Genomic DNA, 22660 nt, shown 5'->3' on the forward strand with positions numbered 1-22660 from the left:
ATATAGAATCAAGATCACTGACATCTCTTCTAAGTCTCTTATTAAAGCTTCACAATGATAATCACATACATTATATGACTTGGTTTCTCATAGATATATAGATAGATAATCTGTGCAGAAGATATACATTTATATATGCCATTTTTTATTTATGAATTTTGGTGTAGATTGGTACAGTGTCAGACGTTTTCATATTAAATATCGCTGTACCTTGCTCTCACCCACTATGCTGCTGTGAAAGGTTAATAGGGTTGCCTTTTAGTGTCACAGGTTAATAACTTGTTGCAGCCTGTGGCTGGTTGTGTCTTTCTTTGGAATTTCTCAGTGATTTTAAGGTAGAATAAGTCACCTAAAATGGAAAAGCGCTTTTGACACAGTAAGAAAGAAAAAAAAAGCATTGGCAAAGCTAATAGGTCTCGGCAATCCGAGAGCCGTAGGTGTTGGCAATGTTAATGGATTTGTGTATATCAGTAAAACCAGCCCCAGAGCCGTACACAAATACATTTACATTGCCAACGCCTATAGCTCTCGAATTGCCAAGACCTATTGGCTTTGCCAATGCTTGTTTCTTTTCTGTCCTGGCTACTTCATTTTTTTTATATTTTGCTAGCACCCTTCTCTATACAAGTGATTACATATATATTATACCAATGTGACATTTATCTTAGCGAAATATATCCAGACAGTTATGCTTCCCCGAGGATCATAAAAAGATGGCAAAACTGCACACTTAATTGATCTATCATTTATTGGTATACCAGAGTTTCCCTGAAGCCTATTCTTGTATAATGCCCTGAAAATGTTACTATTTTGTTTATGTACAAACAAGAAGAAAAGAAGTCTGAATTCCTATCAATACGTCCACTTCCTGAAAATGGTAGACAATATGACCATTCCTGAACCCCCATTGGGAGCTCGCCTGAGAAACCATAAACTGGACAATTTTTAACATTACCTTCATCTACATCAAAGGCATATACTCCTAGGCGAAGGGTTGTCGAGCAAAAGTTGCATCTGAAGCACTCCCTATGAAAGAAGTGTCCCTCTGCACTCTGTCGCTCCATCACATAGACACGCTTTTTGCAGAAGTAACATATATCGCTCCCTCCAATGTTAGCTGGGAATTCTTTTCGAAGAGATCCCTGAAAAGAAGTATAACACAATATGCTGATGAACAGTGCTGATGGAAATTGACAGGCCTACTGGCCGTTGATTAGCACAGGTGAACATTTTGTCCATAATATCACATTCAGCTCCACAGTCCTAGGTATGTATTAAAACACCAGAACATTTGCATGCTGCACTTACCTAACAGACAGGTGGGCAGTCTGTCCGAATAAAAAGAAGCACATGCACGTTCATTCAAATTTGTAATGCACTATGAACATGGTAATTGCAGTTGCAACTTTTCATGAAATAAATCGATGTCACATTTATGTATGTAAACGTCCCACTGATAGGTGGGCAGTCTGTCCGAATAAAAAAAAGCACTTTCATTCAAATTTCTAATGCACTATGAACATGGCAATTGCAGTTGCAACTTTTTAGGAAACAAATCGATGTCACATTTATGTATGTAAACGTTAGGCATGCAGCAGTTTAATCCACCTATGTGTTAGCGAGGTCAAACCGGCAATTAAGAATGTTCAGACAAATATAATAAAAATTCATAAGTCAAAATGGTAAAGCCTGCTTTACAAACTTTACATATACTTACTAAATGGAGTCAATCTAGAGTCAAACTTTTCTAAACCTCTAATGCTCTAGAACACATAAGAACCATCTGCTTTCAATTTCCCAGCACAGTTTCCTTGCCCCAGTTATCAATTAATGATATTGTGGCGGGTGATTGTAACCTACACTCCAATTACTGACAAGTCAACAATTTTATTATGGAACGAGGGCTCTGAAGCTTCATCTAGTTCATAAATCATGTCACGCCTGTGCAAACACTGGATCATGTGCTCCAAAATGATTTGTAGATGTTCTCCATGCTGCTGTACACATGATCCATTCTAACAGAAACTCAGCCCCCTGCTTTACCACTATGAAGGTTTATTCTTAACCAAATTCAATGATAATACAATTAGCTTTTCCTAAGGTATGACAAGACTCCAGAACAAATCTCTTAAACTCATCCAAACATTTTTTCGCAGACCGAGGCATCCACATTTTGTGGCATAAATCACACATCACCTTGATCATGTGTCTGCGACAGATTATACTTTCAAATATAATCAGCCCTTTTCAAAAATATGATTCGCCAGCAAACCTTCTGCAATGAAAAATATTGTCAAATAGCAAAATAAATGCTTAAAAGCAATTCCATTTGTATGGTCTCATTCGGCAGCCAAACGTTGTTGATTTCTTCTGTAGTAATCCTGCATATTAATTCAGGATAAAATATTCCGAATATAGCAAACAATCAGGCAGCTAAAAACGCTGCATCCACCTCTACTTATTAAAGTAAATCACAAAGCACAGACATTGAATTTTCATTCATTGCCCAGAGTTGCATACAGATAGAAAACTCTCTAAAACTGGGCACTTCTTTCAATCTAATGTTCGATCAACCTCACACCCATCCCACGCTTCCCTAACCCAATGGCCACTCATTGGTTCAACCTTTCCACTGCCATTTCTTTCTAAAAGAAAAAAAACAACTTCACCCCTTTTTCACTCGGTCACTACCACCCTATCCTTCCTAAGAACCTCAAAGAGTTGTTGTGACCAAACCTAAGTTCAGCTGGGGCTCTTGAAAACTTGATCATACACAACCAAGGCAATCCAGGTTCCACTCCATGCACAGCAATTAATCTACCTTTTCCAATGTCTAGGGTGATTCCAAATGAAATGCTTAAATAAGACATTTTACTATCATCATACAATACTTGTCAACAGTTTTAAAAATTGTGTAGCATATGCCCTAATCCTGAAAAGTTGTTTCCACATACCTAAAATGTCAAATGATGAACTTCGTTGGTTGTATTCCTTCCTTGCAAGTTACATGAACATCCTTTTAGCAAACGTGGGTATTATTAGACTGAGATAACAGACAAGCTTGATAGGACCTTTCTCTTGCATTTTAAGTCCAAGATAGCTACATAAAACCTTGTGTTCCTCAAATCTGTTTTTACAGAGTTTCCTTCAATTTCTAGTCAAACCATTGCCAAATGTATCTTTAGATAAGCATTTCCTCCAACGCTGCACATTCTATTTTTAACTCTCAAAACAATGTACCTTACTGGATGGTGAAATGTCTGCTGAACATTGATACATCCAAAACAGATCCGTTACTTGTAGGATCAAAATAACCACCCTCAGTGGCCCTCCCTGGATCCCTATAAAAGCATGTATAAAATGTAAAATGCGTTTTACCATACACATGGGAATGGATGACTTTGACACAAGAAGAGGAGGCATACTCTGAGCAAGTCTCACTCTCCCTTCTGCCAAAATTAATAACTGATTGGTTTAACAGAAGGAAATCAAAACATCACCACAGCAGTATCACAAATCTGGAACATCCCTGCCACACGACCTCAGATCTTGAAGCATTCGTTGTCACTTCCAGGAGAATCTCAAATGCAGCTTTTTTAGGTTCCCAGTGTACTTTGACCTGTGGTCACTATACCTTATGGAACAACATAATACAATAGAGTTCATAATACCATCAATAAAAAAAATAAAAGGGTAAGATTTTAGGGCTTGTGTTCTCCGTCATATGGCATGATTTTAGGGCAATGCCCCTCACACTCCTATCCCAAACATGTGAAAGAGGAAGAAGAAGAGACAAACAGAACATACAGGAGTACCAATGGCTATATTTCGCAAAGGCATGGCTGTTCTTTCAATGTTTTCATCCCCATCGATATAAACAGCTCCAATGAGTCATACAAAAGTGGTCATTTTAAACTGTCTCGCGAGATTCTAAGTCTATGGGATATATGAGCATATGGACTACTAAACACAGACATTAATCTGAGGGCAATTCTTGATCTGATGCATGATAGTGGTCAACATCTAATATATTGGTGAATTTCCACAGAAGCACAATTATATGCCTACAATGACTACTGAATCATCGCCATGGAATAATGAGGCTACGGCCAGAGTATGCGTGCTACTGAGGTACTAATGGGTACTGTTTATTTTGAAAAATCTCATCTTAACAGAGAAGATATAGATATGAATACCATACACAGCAGTATGTGGAACCATACATTTGGTTTGACTCCATCTCTTCCAAATAAAATTCCATGATCCCTTTTTTAGAAGCTCTACAAAGCCCAAGCATGTCTCCCAGACTATATCACACTGAAGTTCCAGAGATATGTGTTTTTTTAAGTCTTCCACTTTATTTAAATCATTGGTTACATCACGGGTACCTGAAGTAAGTTCATGAGAGCCAGATCCATGCCAAGTTGTAATAATATTTTAAAAAATGCACAAATGAATTGCAGCTTATTTACATAGTCAGTGATCGTCCTGAAAATCCCTTCTGGAGAGAGCTTTTTTAGACCTACATGGGACACCTCGACTAGCAAGTTCTAAAACAATTGTTTTATGAAACCCCTTAGGCAAAAGAGATCTAATCAAATGTTAATGTGCTGCATGCATCATATATTAGCCTTACCAGGAAAACCCAAAAAACTTTAACAATAAAGACAATAATTAAGAGAAAACCCTGCAAACATCTTAGCTAAGACCACCACTTGTCATAAATAATTTAGAAAACTGGGGCTGGGAGACAGTGAAGTGATGAAACATAACAAATACAGTAACCAGTCAAACAATAGCAGTAAAATACTTATCACAGCAATTTGTGTGCGACTATCCAATTGCTAATTGAATCATCCTTTGAATATAATCAATGCAATGATAGCACCTGCAACGTACAAAGCTGAGGCAAACATATATTTATTTATTTTCAATAGTGTTGGCATATGGGCACCTACTTATTAAGTAATGAACAGATATCTAACCTGCGTATTGAAATACACAAAACTGGCTACCACACAAGCCATTTTTGTTACGACACCATTGTTAATGAGCTATTAGTGTTCAAAAATGCTAAACATGCGTTAGCTGTAGTGTAGAGGTTGAGAATGCAATGCATGTTGTGAAGATATTGTTGCTCATGCCACAAAATCCACGCATTAAAACATGCATCAATACCTTCCCACTATGGAGAGGAGAGGTACAGGGAGAGGCAGAAGAATCAGACAAAATGGCGGCTCCATCTAACACCTGCATGTGAATTCAATCAAAAAGATCAAGCAGAATTGATACCGCATCACAAAAACAACACTGAAAATGCACAGAGCCAACTTTAAAAATACATATATCTCAACCTCTGGAAGAAACGTTAAATATAAATATAGAGTGATAGATATTGGTGATATCAATTTTATCTAAAAATATTTCCAGTACCACAATTGTTTGGTGGTGCACATTTTCCTTGACTGCTTCGAGCTTTTACAGGAACCCTGCATTTCCAAACCTAAAGTGTGTTCACTTGTGGAGCCTTCTTCTTACCCGCTCTGGAGAAGAAGAGTGCGCTTTGGGTCTGTGATCATTCAAATAAAGATTGATAAGAACTTGAGCCATTGCACCTACTCCTCTTGACACCTTCCCTACAGTCATCTGCCCAGGAAAGGAAAGAGATGAAGAACAGAGAAAGGAATTTTCATAAGTAAAAGACAAAAAGACAAGCTCTTTAGAAGATAAGAAAAGCAATGAGTGACAACTAAGCAGAAAAGTGAGCATGCACCCCTTTTTTGTGTAATGAGTATACAGGCACAAAGTGCAAAGCAGTCATGCAAGAACCACAAGAAAAATATAGCTGGCTAAAACATTGTGGCCAGCCACTAACGTACTTATGCACCACATATGAGGGGAAGAATATTGAGTAAATAAGTTTAGCAGAGAAACCTGTAAAATCTGGTTATGCCTTTTAGGGCTATGACTCAGAGGAACACCACCAAACTTGCTATGCATGTGAATATGTACTTATATACCGAACACCAAAAGTATGTATGTGCTAGGGTAGTAGACATCCGCACATCCAGTACTTGCAGGCAAGCGTTAAACAAGTCTGTCCTACATCCTACTAACCATGTTTAATAATGTTAGTAACAGGTCACTAATCAAACCCGGCATGAGTCTGATAGCACATGTTCTAAACAGTTCATCCAGTGGATCATCAGTAACACCAGCATCAATCACCCTTCTTGTCAATGTCATAGATGGGGCGCTAGCAGCTTATCCTCCCTGACGGAATCAAGTGTATATATTTACACATATGAACATACCATTTACAAACTTTAATCCTCTGAACAATGTTCCATACGTACTGCTGCCCCAGCCACATACCCCCCTCACTACAGCTCTGACACTAATGAAATTCAGTGTCTGGGATGTGCACTTTCGGGCATACATTCCATTGTGGCGCATGACTGCTACCTAAATGGCCTGATCCCAGACCACCGACTCCCCTTCCAAACATGATTCCAACTGACAACGGCACACTCAGGTGAACACACACATATATATATACAGTATAGCTAGAGAAGGCAGCAGGGTCATCAGCCGATCAATCAATGTGAGTACCCAACTCCCTCACCACTATCACCAATAACGAAATGTGACAAGGAAACCTTACTGAAAACATACATACACCTACTTATTCTGTCATCAATCAAATAAGACGACCCTTCAGAAATTCATTCAACTCTTGGTCCCTTTCTATATTACTTAGCATTCTATTCTATTCGGTACCTGGTGCTCGCCTTGCAGCCTACCATAGAGCCGTTCACTAGCCTTACTTTCTTCTTCATGCGTTCGTCGAATTGTAATTTTCTATTAATTTCCTCACATCACAAAAAAATACATTTTAAAATTAAAAACGGTGGTTCAATAAAATCTCGGCGCAACAATGACATGACCTGTTATACGAGACGTATGACCTGGTTGTACACATGGTCCCTTGTAGAAAGACCCTGACTCTAACATAAAACTTACTAAAATTCTTTCTGCATTAACAGAATCGTTAATTATTTAATGAATTCCTTTAATAATCTAAATTACTTTTTTCTTAACATTTCAGCAGCCAATAAACCAGAGCATGCCACACTCGTCGTTCCATGCTCCATTACCAAAACAGCTGTGCAAAAACACATGCAGCAAAACAGCGCCAACAGGCTACCAAAATGTCTTTGTTGTCATTAGATATGTTGCTCATTGTGCACTAATACCCCATCACACTACTTCCTTTCATCAACTGTGTCATGGATTCCATTTATCATGACTTCCTTCTCTTCTTGACTATGTAAGTTTCTGCTTTACATTTGGGCCTTTTGCTAAACAGAATCTCCGCCCTTTTATTTCCTTCTCCTTAATGTAGGAATCTGGAATTTTCTCCACCACGATCTCTATGCTCACTTTATTGCACCCTCCTCTGCTCATCTAATGACTTGAAACTACTTTAGTTTCGTTAGTGACACTGAATATCATCCTTGCCCTGCTCCTCCTTTCCATCTCCTGCCCTCTTATTGTGCAATTTGGTGCTCCCCGCACTACCTCCCTTCCTGCACATGCTCCTTTAACCACCCATTCCAGCAGCCCTCAAACTCCTGGTCCACTCACTGCTACGGCAGGAGCCGAAGTGTGCCATCCCAAAAGCCCCGTAACCAGTGTGCCTTTCCAGCCATTTTACACCCAATTGCCACACAAGAGAAGAGTTAATGGGGCTGGGAACGTATCTTGTCTGCCTCAGTCCCCCCCCCCCCCCCCCCCCGAGCCTGGAAGCTTACAGGCCACATTCTAAGTGTAAATTATGAAAAACAATCTTGCTGAAATCGGCTCTGATGAGCTATTGTTGTCGAATCTATTTTCTTGAAAATGTCACCATGAAAGGCATTAACCAATGTGAGGAATCCAAACTGGCGACTGTCTTTCTTGATGAAATGTTTTAATTGCAGATTGTTTTTCTTAGTCACTTTTTGCCTGCTCATTATGAATTATTATTTTGCTTTTTTGGAGAGTGGGGGTGTTGGGGGGGGATGTCACCCTTCCGTACCCTCTGAATCTCACATCTAGCCCTTTCCCTCCTCATTTCCTTTTTAGGAACGAGCACGCAAAGCGCTCTGTCCCTGTTGTAATCTCTCAATGGGCTTGTAACCACACCCATGTCATGCCCCTAAATTTGGTTGGTTCGTGGGCTTGCCTTTTACATTTCACTTCATTTCATTTGTGAAAGGCATGCATACATCATGCCTTTTCCAATGTTTAGCCCTCCTCGAGGGCACCGACCAACTACTGAAAGCATACGAGGCACCATGTTTTCCGCATGATTTCTGGACTCATTTTTCTCTTTATTTCACAAGCAGCGCTATCTCGCTGGGCAGTAGTCATGTGCTTTGCAGGACATCAACCCTGTTACATGGCTAACTGCACTTTTGCCGGTTACATGGCTAATTGCACTTTTGCCGGTTACATGGATAATTGCACTTTTGCCGATACATTTGACTACGAGCGAACACGCTTCATTGGGGCTGTGGGCTCGATTATGTGAAACTGTTTTACTTTTCAGTTTATGTGGCAAGAAAAGTCTGGTTAGGAGTTTAAAATGAGAATAGCTCTAACTCAAACAAATGTGAGACCTTTTGCATTGCAAATGCTTGTTTTATTTCTTCTCAGAACACCCTCCACCTTCATTTTTTTCCCTAAACAGGGGAGGTGCCCGGTGCTCTCTTTCTTACACCCCTCCCTCTACCCCGTTGCCAGACATGTTTTGCCCTTGATCCTCTTCACGTCTTTGTATATAGATGCCAATATCATTTCTACCTTTTCCTGCTCAACCCTCACTTTTTTCCTGAATTTAACTTTTCTTAATTTTCCAGCAGTGGCCTTTTTCTTTCTGTCCTGTCCCCTCTATTAACCCACACTCGTGGTAGCCCCTCAAGAATGACTATTGATTTTTTTTTTTTTATAATTTAAATTTTAGGAAAAGTTAGACGTTTTTATTAGTTTTTTTTGCGTACAGTAGAACAGGGATTCACACACTAGTAAATTTTTTCATTTGATTTTTATAGAAAAGGTAAATACTCAATTTGGGAATGCGCCAAAATGAAGTTTCGTTCGCATGATTTCAACTAGCTGACAGTAACACTGTGTCCTATTTATTTCTAAAGTAAGCCAATAAGGACTTCATCTTTCTCGGAATCAGCACATAAAATATAGTGGTTTTCATCAGACGCTACCGAAGGCAACATAGCCTGTGTTAGTGTACGGGCAACTGATTAAAAGACAAAGTTCCGACGGGGGACCTGTTTCTCATGGAGACGCAAAATGTGTTTACATATTGTTTCTTAGGAACAATGGTTTTACTAGTCAATGTGACCCTGGAGTTTGGATTTAAAGTCATTAAAGGGAAAGGCTACAGATGGTGTTGATGTCCTGCGGACAAATACATCTTTTTGAGAAGGCTGACCTTCAGGCTCTTTATGAATTTTTGAAGGATGGGAGCCACACTACTGATGGTGTGGAGGCTGCCAAGATCCTGGAGCCTAGATGTAGGAGGCATGCGATAACAATTAAAAAAAATACCCTTCAATCAAATTGTTCGAAGCTTAACAGCAAGCCATGGTTTAGAACTACTAGTTTCTTGTAAAATTTTGGTTCTCCCAGCAATGTTTTACAAAGGTGTTGAATCACTGCTTTAACAAGTTGCAAAGTTTATGAGCTTGGCAAAACTTTGCACGTGTCTTGCTTTTTCCTGCAAAATTTATTTTTGTGGCATTTTCCACACGCCTTTTGTGCTCCACTAATTCTACATAATTGGCCAATTGTAAAATTAAGTCACATAAATGTTTAAGTCCATATATGTTAATTTATACACTCCTAACACCATCATTTTGCAAACTCTTCATAAGACCCAATGGCTTTTTGCATCACACCATTTGAAACCTCGGCCTACTTTTGGTCTCCATGAAGCTGTAAACCTGTGGGCAAGAAATTATACAACCTATCTGATGTAGGTGACGTCGATAAGAAGTCATAACTTCAAGTTCTCTTGTAAACTGGCCTACTCTATGAGAATGTATTTCATACTGTGGGATGGATATGCTCTTAACTTGCTCCTTTATTAGAATAGATTGACTCATGGTGTCTTTACCTCTGATGCACAGATTCTTGTCTCCAAAAATGATTTCCCCTTAAATTTGGTACTGATATTTTTAACACATATGATATAGCCTCTTTATGGCTGAGTGGACTCAATAATGTTTCTCTATAAACAAAATACATTATTGCCTAGGACCCCGTCCTATGGACGAATTAAAAGACACAAATGGCGACCCCAAAAAACACCACCTGTAAATTTCTCCTGGTTTTGGAAAGCTGTAGCTTAACCTCTTCATCACTGTAAGTGAAAGTTCGATCTTGTCTCACCAACAGATACTTGCTCAATAATATTCTGCCTACTCCAGTGAGGAAAAATGTTAAGGGGGTTTCTGTGCAAGTGTGCATGCTCCCCATGGAGTGGACATGTTCATGTGATTTTGAGTAGGAAAATCTTCACAGCCTGACTTTCTGATGTCAACAAGCATTGGCAAATCCAATATATCTTACCTATAAAAGGGCACGATATTGGCATAAGCTAATGCCAGTATAGTCATCAGTGCATCACAATGCATATGCCCATCCCAACACAAGCATGCGGCCACATAGGTATACATTTGTGAAAGGGTTTCCTATTTATGATAAGCCATACTAAAATGGTCACAGACGCATGCATGTGTCATATTGTACACGTTGCAAATGAAGCAATTCTAAAATGGTCACTGATGCACATGCATGCATGCATATGCATCTTGAAGCACACATGCGCATCCACGGCGACCCAGAGGACTGGTGTTTTTAATTTATTTTTACAAATTAGCTTATAGCCACATTAGAATGATAGTTTAAATATAAAATATAAAGTGCACGGATCCGCTAAAATAGGATGCAAGCAAGCCAGTAGCACTTCGGAGCTGCCAGACCCTCAGAAAAAAATGGGAAAAAAATGTTTTACAACCAGGAGTCGGACCGGGCAACAAATGGATGGGGACGGGAGGAATAGTGTAGTAACTAAAAAGCACTATAGTGAAGATAATTAAATGAGGAACAGGGATTAATGGGTGTAAGGACAAGAGACAAAATCGATAGTGGCGGGCAGGAATGTCAAGAGGGCACCTACTGCCAGGAGGGAAGACAAATGAAAGACACACATTCCCATGGAGTACTAAAAGGAGAGGGAACAAAGTCAGCAATGGAAGGACACACCTCATCAAATCACAACACCGAAATCAAAATGCCCCTGGGTAGGAAATCACGAGAACAGGATGGAAAGACACAGACTCAAGAGCAGAGACCTGAGACAGAAAACAAAGGCATCCATTCATGAGCTGAGGCTGACCCAAAGCCCACTCAAAGTATACATATGTACTGGTAACAATAGGCCTCGGACAAACAACTAAAATTGTCCGTAAATATACACATGGCAGGAGTATGATTGTGCATTGCACCTTGGGGCTCTGCACGAAAACTCCATTTCGAGTACTCGACATTTATTGTGCGGGGCGAGTTTAAACATGAAAGGGCACTGCCAAGATTACGAACACAGGCTGGAGAAACCGAACCTCCTTTTCATTAAGCCAGAGGCCTTTCCTAAACCTAAAATAAGAGGAAAGTGAGAGTTTGAAAAAGTGGTGAAAGTCAACAAACACCAGAAACAAACTAAATATTTAAAATAGATTAGAATCTCTCAGCAGATTCGCTGAATAGTCACAATTGAAATTGTCGCTCTGATGTGTTTGTTTATAATAAGAAAGCAACGAATAAGGAAAAGTTATAGAATAGAGATAACTATCCTATCATTCATAAAAAAATCTCAGGAAAGGGTGGTTCCTGGCCTGGAAAGTCAGCACACCCATGTGAAAACACGCAACGAGGAGGGTAGGAGGGACATTTCGCGTACAATGGCAAATGTGCGGAAACACTTACAAGTATCCGTCAGTCTTTAATTACCCAAGTGAATAAGGAAAAGCTAGCAGCCCCTCATCCATAACACAGCACCAAGAGGTTTAAACATTCACATCACGACTGGCACAGACTCATCAGAGGCCAGGCGGTTTCCTTTATTTCGGGGTTTATAAAAAGACAAGAGCACAGCATTGGAGGAACTCCAGAAGGACATTCTGCCTCAGGAGCGCCTCCTCAAGACAGCAGACTGCCCTGAAACACAACACATATTAGCCCTAAAACAGAGAAAATGTATATACCTGGCAATAGAGGCTGCCAGGTGGATACATCCTGCCACAAACCACTGCCTATATGACGTAGGGAATAAAGCCTGCAAACTGATGGGATGGCTCGATAAAGGGATCAATCCAGATGTTTGGTACAAGAAGTTAAGACTAGAGGTTAAGACTAGTGAGGGTAAGCTAGTAAGGGCAGAAGTTATATAGCTGAGGTGTTTGCTTACTATTATTCCGGAATATACTCCATGGTTTTTACTGACCACACCCAAAGACGCTAGGCCTTTTTCCACACCTTACGCCTACAAAGCCTGTCAAAGAAAGAGCAGAACCTCTTGAAGGCAGACATTACTGAGGAGGAACTGCTGAAGGCTCTGAGGGAGCTCCGCTTCAGAAAGGCCATGGGTCCAAACAGAATTCCAATCAAACTGTACAACTCGCTGCCCACCAAACTAGCCCCTCACCTACTAAAAATGTACGAGGAGAGAAAACAATGGGGTATTCAGCCACATGGCCAGAGAATAGCCACCATTGTTGTCCTACATAAAGATAGGAAACCGTAAGAAGATTGCACTTCATACTGGCCTAACTCGCTCTTAAATGCAGAGGTTAAATTATTAATGTTTTAGCCATGCGCCTAATTGGAGTAATCCAATTCCTGATTTATCCAGGTCAATTGAGATTTATGCCCTACCGAAGAACTACCCTTAACCTCCAATGGATCCATGGCTTGTTGGCGTCAGGCGACCAATGTAAGAGAGCGGCTTATGTTGCTTGCTGTCGCAGGATGCCAAGATGGCACTTGACACAGTGGGATGGGACTACATTTGACAGCACTCACCAAGTTGGGATTTGGTCTGCCTTTCATATATTGGATTAGAATCCCCTACATAGACCTGGTGGCACAGGTTAAGGTGAATGGCGGGTGCTCCGAGGAACTCAATTTCCAGAGAGGTACCATTCAGGGCTGCCCATTTTCCCCACTTATTTAGGTCCTGGCAATAGAGCCCTTGGCCATATGGATCAGCCAGGATCCCCTAGTCAGAGGCATTCAATGGGAGGGACAGTGGGAGGACAAAATATTCCTATATGCAGATGATGTGCTAGCTATATGTGACCAACCCGGAGTTCACCCTAGCTCAACCGATGCAAATTATCACAATCTTTGGTAAATATTTGGGGTACGCCATCAAATGGTACAAATCCATTATTTATCCGCTTAAGGGTCAATGCCACGATTCCCACTGGATTGCTTGGTGTGACATCTACGGGCTTCAGATACCTGGTGATCTACATCACACCAGATGTTGACCTGTTTTTTTTAGGAGCAATCTAGCTCCATTACTAGATAGGTTGTGACATAATGTGTAGCATTGGAGGTTTTTACCTCTTGCTTCTAGACAGTGTAGCCCTCTTTAAAATGATGACACTAGGCTGCTGTCTGTATGCCTTACAAAAGAATCCATAAGAGGTCCCCAAATCTCATGTGTAGGAAGTCTGGCACATATAGCACTACCTAAATTAACAAGGGGTTGGTACAATGGGGGCATTGCAGTGGCAAATGTTCAGTAGTACTATTGGGTGGCACAGCTGAGTATAATCAATAACCAGACTTTCCTCCCACAGACAGAGCCAGCATTCCAAATGGATGGGTATGTGTTGGGATCACATGATACTTAAAAGCCCAATGGGGGTATAGACAGAGAGGTTGTCTGGACCCCACTCGGGCTGTAGTACACCTCTGGCACGCAGTTGTGGCATTTCTGGGGTGGAAAAAACACGGTTACACAAATGACTCCACTCTGGGACATGGACCTGCTGGGCACAATGAGGAAGCAGGCAAGATTTGACAAATGGGGCATTATAGGAATTTCCTCAGTAGGTGACATTTGGACTCAGGGTGATGTTACCCCCTGGCCTGACCTGCAACAGGAATATCAACTAGCACCCTCTGAAACATAAGGATATATGCAACTTCATCATGCATTTCGCGTGCTAATACCAAGGGGGACGGACCTTCTAAAGTTCTCTCCACTTGAAGATAGGCTACTAGAATAATTCATGCCCTGAAAGGCCAAGTCACTGACCTATAAACATTTTTTTAAAAAAATTAACCACACACCTAATGCCTTAAAATACTTACGGGGCAGTGGGAAAAGAGTTTGGGTGACTGGAAAATGGAGAGTGGAAAGCAGCGGCCCACTGAGAGGTGGCCATACGCTCTTGGATTAGGCTGATCCAGCTACAGATTCTTCACCCGAACGACATTGGTGAAATTGAGGAGGTCGAGGGATGATCAATGCTTGCATGGTTGTGGACAAACAAGGGACCTTTTACCACATTCTCTGGGAATGCCCAATATTTCAGGAATTCTGGTCTATGGTGGTGGACTGCCTAAATGAGGTAGGGGAAGTGTAAGTGTCTCTATAAAGCAATGTATTATTAATATCTTAGGAGAGTCGGACACTGGCAGGGCATAACACACATAGATGACATTGGGCCTGGTGGTGGCGAGGCAAAATATAGCAAAGTCATGGGGACCCACCCAGGCCCCAGACGTGGAGGCATGGATGCGAGACATGGATTGGTGCATGACAGCAGAGCAAGTAATGTACAAGGGTAGAGGCTGTACCCAGAAATGGGGACAAATTTGGAATGGGTGGGCCCGATATGTAGCTTTCTCTGAACTTCGTGGGGAGGAGGTGGTATGTTCAAGAGACAATGCAAGAGATACTCGGAAAACGAATGAAGAAACAATGAAGGAATGGATGAGAAAGTAATGGTGGCTTGAAGATAATGCAAGATATATGGCGGAACCATTTATGGACGAAATTGAACCCATGACTGCCCGGAAACTTCACCTTCAATTCTGCTGCGGCAGACTACCCCTCTCCTTCTTTACACACAGTTAGGACCAGATAGGTGACCATGTCTGATAGGCTTGCCCCTCCTGTGGGGATACCAAGGAAACAGAGGAACATGCATTGCTCTTCTGACCAGCATCCGTAAAGGGGAGAAGGAGGTGGACAGTTCTGCTGTGTCGGAATTTGGGAGTCAGGAAAAATACTGAGGCACTCCGAATCTTGAAATAGGAATTTGCAAACTATGATGAGGATTAGGCAAAAGATGTGCCTGTCAAATACTGCCTCAGTTTCCCGAGAGTGAGGCTGTCCCAACCAATCCTGCCCCTAAGGGAATATTTGTATTTTATTATCTTGGGCTAGATTGCCAATACATCTATGTCTTTCGAAGCTCTAACATGATTTAAGAAAGGATTGGTTGCACTGTTTCTTTAGCAAAACCTCGTTTAATGGCAACGTCTCTTGGGTTTTATAGGGCATTTCAGTTTATTGCACTGGACAAGAAAGCCACTACACATACTTTTTCAGCTGTTTCACTGTGCATATGATTGCATTAGCTGCATTGTTTTATTCATATTTTATCGATGTTAATTTACTATTTTGTGACTCCTTGTCTGCATCGAAATACTTTCAATTTGTCTGTGTTAGTGCCAACTGTTGCTGCAATCATTTGAGTTCTAGTCTGCTTATTTTTATATGTTCTTTTGTAGCTTATCACCAAAATAAAGTTTATGATTCTGATATGGCAGGTACAAATTTGAAGATGGTGTATTTGAAATCTCAATAAAATATATGCAAACAAAATCCACATTACATGACATAGCTCCACAATGCCAAACAACCACCAGGTGCTGGTAATGGCACTGGCGGTATAATCTGTATACGTGTGTAAATCGAAAAAGCTTGATAGAACAGGTGTGCAAGTGAAAGTGAGAGTTTGGGTAGGCACACACTCACTTGTGATCAGGAACCTAACAGGAAACAAGTCCAGTAGGTTATGATGATTAAGTATGGGCACATTGGAGGAGGGATGCAGAATAAATAAGTGTGTGAGGGGGGATGCAGATTAAATAAGTGTGTGAACTTGCTTCATGAAATTTCAGGAAAATTACTAGCAATTATGCATAATTACATGAAATTCTGTTAATGCAAATCTGCCATTTCAAACGATATCATAGAAGAAAATGCATATTCGAGGCACATTTTCTCTCAAGCATCCAAATGGAACTTAAAAAAATCGACAAAAACACAATCCTCGTGAACAACAGTTACTCACGTTCTGGTTGTTCCTGTGCTCTTGCACTATATTTTTGTGGTGAATTGTGGCATAATTACGTAAGGTGGGGTAATGGCAGAATTTCAGGAATTTTGATTAACAAGTGTAGCTGAAAATTACATAAATTACGCTGGTGTAATTTAAATTATGCCCATGCCAAAATTAAAGGTAAAGTGTGCCGAGGTAGGAGTTTTATGATTGGCCAAATCTGGATGTTGAAGAGCAGAGATGGGGCAGGGAGCTGTGGGCGTACTTGTGGGACTCCAATATGTGATCACTGTTCGTGGGAGGTGAGGTTTCTAGAGGGTCTTTCATGGAGTATACTGTAAAACACTGTGCTGTAAACTAACAGAGATGTTAATTAGTCAGGAAGTGGCAAGGCAGCCTTAGCCTACCAGAATGAATATGCTGCCCAAAGTGAGGAAAAATGTTTATTCCCTCGTTTTCGAGAATCTTGAGGATAATGATGAGCATGTAGTTACAAAGATCTGGCAGGATGACAGTACTTTTAAGGCAAGAGCACAGAAGTGAATTGTTCAGGGCTTTGTGCGCTCCCCTTTTCAAGAAGGATCTGTTAATAAAGCTGGGGAGATGGAGTATAACGTATCTGTGTAAGAGGTGGACACCAAGGCGAGGCTGTGATTGGAAGATTCCTTAAGAGCTTTGACAAATTTCAAAATAGTGGATTAGGATGTGTGGCGGGTTTATTCTGGGTGGGTGTGATCCACAGGGAAAGATGTGTGAGACAGAAACGTGAAGGTGTACTGCTGCTTTTAAACCCCTAAGGCACTGTTAATGGCTCTTTTTCGGAGACTAATCTTATTTTGCTGTAAATATGGATTTATTGGCGAAGAATGGACAAGAGAGAGATCTTGTTTGAGAATGAGATCATAGGCTTTAACTAAAAAATGTGAGCGAGTCATACAAATTGGGTTCGCCTGAATAATAAAGTGAATTGAAACAGTTATAAATAGTTTAGAAAACACTGACATTTCATTTGATTAAAACGGAAATATCATCCCATTAGTGGCAGATAACTCGGATTTCTTTAATTGATTTCTATAAACAGCATCCGAGTAGGGTCGTTAAGACAACTTACAACTGTATGATCCTGGTCTGAGCTGTATCATTTTCTATTCATTGTTTGAATAATAATATGTTAAGAATAGATAGGTTGGACTTCGGTTTGGAATCACCATATCATCTAAATGTAGACACTAATTGCCACTAAATACCCAGATTGTACTTTTTCAAGTGGTGAGCAAGTACTATCAAAAATGTGAACACAAAATAGAGTTAAAGAAAAAGGACAGGGACCAGTTATCAGTCTTCTCATAAAGTAGAGACACTCAGTAGCCCCTAACCTTCCATTTATACTCAAATAGTACCAGCAAGCTGGAACACAAGGCATGAACCCAATAAGTACTCATCCTGACGTCATTATTCCAGGCTCCGGCATTTGGATTATGTGAAGAGGGCTCGAGGTAGAAACTCTGCCTAGAAATGGTCTTTCTATCAAAAGGAGCTGCAGGCAAGTGAAAATGGCAGATGTGATGATACACACTAACAAATTGGTACAGACAGCGAAAAGAGCACTCAAAAAGGTTTAAAACTCACAGGCTGAAGCCAGTACCCATGTGGGGTGGAGGTGATTTAGAGTTTGACGATAGGTCAAAAAGTAGGCCCAAACAGTTTATTGTCCTTTTCTCACTACAGCCAAACGTGAGCTGTTTAGCACATCATTACCCGTGAGGATGTCCAGGTGCTTTACTGTTAGGTGAGGCTAGGCTGGGAGGGGGGCTTACCCGAAGAGTCAGGTCCTCAGCCTTCCTGCCAAATTCCAGAAGAGAGGAGGAGGCTCCCCCAGATGTTTATCAAACTTCAACCATTTGAAGAAACAAAATTGTGGCCCTTTGCGGTCTACTTACTAAAGGGAAGCCATTGAGATCAACCAACTAAAGAAATGTTTAGGCTTAGCGACCCCCACACAACTGTTCCCAGGTACCTATTCTCTGAAAGCAGCACCTCACAACTTAGATAATGCACCATAATTTCCTGATCCTATGTGCATCTCATCAGGCAATATGAACATCTATTAACTAGCCTTTTTCATTACAATGATGGTTGTTTATTCATAGGGCAATTCAAGTTTCTGTTTACTTTTACTTAAATTGTCTAGTGAAGCAGTTCTTAACCTTTTGACTTTTGTGGAATCCTCCCCACTAAATCACTAATGGAACCTGTGGACCCCTACCTAAGAATTTTCTACATATTATACCTCAAAACAATATACAAAAATACAGAAACAAGTATAAAAATGAAGTTTTGATTTTAATGGGATGGTTGGAGCTTTTCATAACTGACTTTTAATTTCAAAAGATGAAGCAATATGATAGACTATAACATATGACTGTCTTTTTTTTCCTAATGCATGCTCTCTCTTTGTCAGCACTTATCAACTCTTCAAATCAGGCCACCAATAGTCCATACTGGATTCTGTTTGCTGCAACTGTACTTCTTCCAACAATCATTATAAGGATTCTAACTTCATTTAGAGCCTTCAATTTCAATTTCATTTACACTTACAAAGAGCTTTAAAATGTTAAATTTTCAATGTTGCTTTTCTATGTATGTATACATTATTACTCTCATAATATTATTTACATTTCTAAATGGTCGCGGACTCCATGAGCAGGTATCACGGACTCCGAGGGGTCCGCAGACCACAGGTTAACAACTGCTGGTCTAGACACTCTCTAATATTTTACATGGTTGTTTTAATAATGTTGTTTAGTGGAGTCCCCACCTTCACATCACAAAGACCTACTACCAAAATAAAAATATTTATTTTTTGATCTGCCACGGCCTGCTTTTGGTAAGAGTTTAGGTGTGGGGCTCATCTACGTTACTGGCAGTCCACACTGTCAGAGGATAAGGAAAACAATATGCAAAACTGCAGAAATGTGACGAGTCAGGAATCCAGAACCACACTAGGAAAATGTTAGATCAAATTTTGAAAGCCTAAAGCATTATATCACCTAAGTGGAAAGTAATCAAAATCACACACAAAAAAACTTGAAAAGGCGGTTTCCTAACATGGAAATGTGGGGATACAGTAGTGAAAAGTTAAAGGGCAGTTTGTTCTGGTCCTTCTCTAATCCCCTAGCCCCAGAGATGCATAACTCAACACTTGGGCGTTTCATTGTTTACGTCTTTTTAAGTTTCACCTGCACAGCTCTAGTGCTGTGCTTGTGAAATCTATTGTTAATATAGATCTTAAAAGGGCTTTTCACTGGTTTCTGTGCTTGACATTTACTTTTCTTCCGTTTCTATTGGCTGTAGCATGCTATTTCCTGTTTTTCCTTGTGTGTTTGCTCTTGCCAATGTCCAGAGGACCAAGTACTGTTTTCATACACTTTTGAAGCAGAAGATTTTTTGGGGGGGATGTTTTGCCTGCACAGCTCTTCCCCAGGCACAGCGGCCTCGACCCACCCCTACCACTCCTCCCACAGATTGTTATAATCTCCGCACAGGTAATGTTAATTGCGTAGCACGATCCCAGGCACTCAGTTTTATCTCATGTTTACGGCACCTGACTCATGACTCATGACACCAACGCACGTATTTAGCATTTTATTTTTTGTTTCACACATTCTTAGAAACATGCTTAGAAGATAATAGAATGACATTGACACACACACACAGCAGATATATTGTTACACCCCGGCCACTCAGGATATTTCACATTTGTCATTTTCTGTATACATACATCCAGCCGTCACCTTTCCGCAATAGCACTTAATGTTAAGATACTTGCTTTTAGACCTTTTTTCATGTTTACGGCACCTAGGTAATCAAGTATAGTAATGACATCAATGCACGTATTTAACATTTCCAACATGGTGGTTGACTAAGACGCCCAATAGAGACGGTTCGATAATACTCCTAGAATTTAACACACAGTGAGTTATTTATTAAGAACAGAAAGGTTTTGATTTTGGCACATGCGTAGAGATACCTAAGCCGGAGGTCTGCATGGCACTTTTGAATTTCAACGTTCGTTTTGATAATTGTATGTGCACTGGAATACACAGAGTTGGCACGCTATTCACTTTAATGCAACAGGGTATGTCAAACATGTGAATGTTTACTTGAAACTTGAGAGGTTCACTGATACTTGTTCACTTGGGACTGTTCCACAGCTGATTCCATTTCACTAACATTGCATGTGCATATCATTTTTAGGGTCGAGCCTGCGTTGCATGCGCTCGCGCATTCGTTTCGCAGCGAGACTCTTGTATTTAGAAAAGGGCTCGGAGCCCTGTCAACTTCATGTCAGTGTTTTTTATTGGTTCGTGGGCTTCCCTAATAAAATCCGCTTGCTTTCATTAGTCGAAGGCACGCATATGTCATGCCTTTTCCGGTGGCTAGCCCTCCTCCAGCGCAGCGACCAAGTACAGAAAACATGCGAGGCTCGCTGTTTTCCATCGGGCTCGTGGACTTTTTTTTCTCTAATTTACAAGCCAGATCTCGCTTGGCAGAAGTCGAGCGCTTTACATACTTGATTTCACTTTTTCGGGTTATGTACATAAATGCACTTTTGCCCGATAGGTGAAAAGTCGGGTTAGGAGTTTACAACGCGATCAGCTCTAACATGAGCAAACGCGAGACCCGTTACATTGTAAATGCTTGTTTCCATTAGCTTTAACAGTGTGGCTACCCCCCCTTGGGCCCTAGGTAAAGTCAGACTGGCATACTAAGTAGTATCCATTCCTTGCAAGGAATGTGCTCTTAGTACTCATCAGGGGCGTGTTCAAGAGCACCAGAACCTCTGAGTTGTATTGTTTGCTATTTGATTCCTTCTGTATGTTTAATTTTAGCCAGAAAACCATTAACATTCTGAGAGGTAAATTAAGTGAATGTGGTTATTTATCTAGAATACTTAGCTCATGCTGGGATTTAAGATAAATCATTGATCCAAGCCTGAATTCCTACACTGCAGTCAATGACTGTAGTTTAAAACAACCCAGCCTTTTCCCCAAAGCCATAGTTCTATGAACGAAGCATCCATCGAATAACATTAGGGGAGAGTCCCACAACCCAGAATGAAGCAGCTGAATGCATGTTTCTCAATCAGGTTATAACTTATACCCTCAGTTAACTAAAGATAGGAAGGTCACATTAAACTTGGTGTGTGTGTTGTTTTTTTTCCATATTCAACAACCAGGCTACTAACGGTGCTGTAGCTATCTATTACTGAACCTCCATATGCTGTACCAGGTGTTTATATAATGGTGAGACATTTCAACAGGTGTTGCAACAGGCGGGGGCTTGGAGGGCCAATCTCCAGACTCGTTCCCTCTTTGCCAAGTATCTCTCACCTTTAAAGTACTTCGGCATTCCTGCTGGAAGAGAGAGCAGAGGTTCAGTTTCTAAATTCACCTCTATCTGAGTTCCAGTCTTAGCTAGAAATGCATATCAGTCTTCTATAGCTGTTATCCGTCTACTAGCCATTGTCCTGGTGGAAGGGCTCTGCAAAGGCCCAAGGTTCAATGACGGGGAGCGAGTGGCTCCATTTGAGTGGTTTATTTGAAAACCGAGAGAGTCACGGATACTCTTGCGCTTAGGACTGCTCCACGGCTGAATCCGTTTCACTAACACTGCATGTGCATACAAATGTTTCCACTGTTGACAAATCGACGGGGACTTTATGTTGGAAAACTTCACAGCTTTACCATCACTATATAACGGACTCGTTTGATAACTTCATGGCTTTGTCGCCACCACTCTATGGCCATATTCGGTTACAGAAAGTAACCTCATACACAATGGATTTCCCCACTGGGGGTACCAAATGCGACATTCAGCATGTTACCCTCTCAATATGCTCACAGATCGTGAAGGCATAGTTGTTATTTATACAGTTAAGCACATTCCGAACAGACTTCAGCTGGCCTTAATTTATTATCACTTGTATCTAAGCTCTCTCACCAATCCAATGCCATACTCTGAACAAACACAGCAAGAGGTGACCCCTGACCCTCAAGCTCATTCAAGTATGCGAGACGAGTAGCCTAGGTCCAAAACTTAAACAGTAGGACGTATGCCCGTAATGCAGTCATCAGCACTGTTTAATTGTCAGGGCTCTTCACAATGTTTTTATACAATCTGCATACCCTCCTAACCCTGCAATCCCCCCATCACCTTCTTCGCTCATCTCT

General features: G+C 40.8%; 1 protein-coding gene across 12 annotated transcripts in view; it reads right to left on the bottom strand.

Annotated features, from left to right (window-relative positions):
* The window catches only part of MICAL2 (microtubule associated monooxygenase, calponin and LIM domain containing 2), a 776672-nt gene that overhangs the window by 420548 nt on the left and 333464 nt on the right, over positions 1 to 22660 (bottom strand). For 11 of the 12 annotated variants that reach the window (XR_011201428.1, XR_011201429.1, XM_069223590.1 and 8 more), the window contains 3 exons: positions 5539 to 5646; positions 5179 to 5250; positions 956 to 1142 (listed from right to left, as the gene is read on the bottom strand). Coding sequence is in view for 10 of the 12 variants with exons in the window: in XM_069223590.1 (XP_069079691.1) it covers positions 956 to 1142; positions 5179 to 5250; positions 5539 to 5646 (367 nt within the window). In the remaining 2 variants the exon portion in view is untranslated. The remainder of the gene's footprint in view (positions 1 to 955; positions 1143 to 5178; positions 5251 to 5538; positions 5647 to 22660) is intronic. The other variant, XM_069223592.1, reaches the window with a different exon arrangement.

The sequence above is a fragment of the Pleurodeles waltl genome, chromosome 3_1 (genome assembly GCF_031143425.1).
Source record: "Pleurodeles waltl isolate 20211129_DDA chromosome 3_1, aPleWal1.hap1.20221129, whole genome shotgun sequence".
In the NCBI taxonomy this organism is placed as follows: domain Eukaryota; kingdom Metazoa; phylum Chordata; class Amphibia; order Caudata; family Salamandridae; genus Pleurodeles; species Pleurodeles waltl.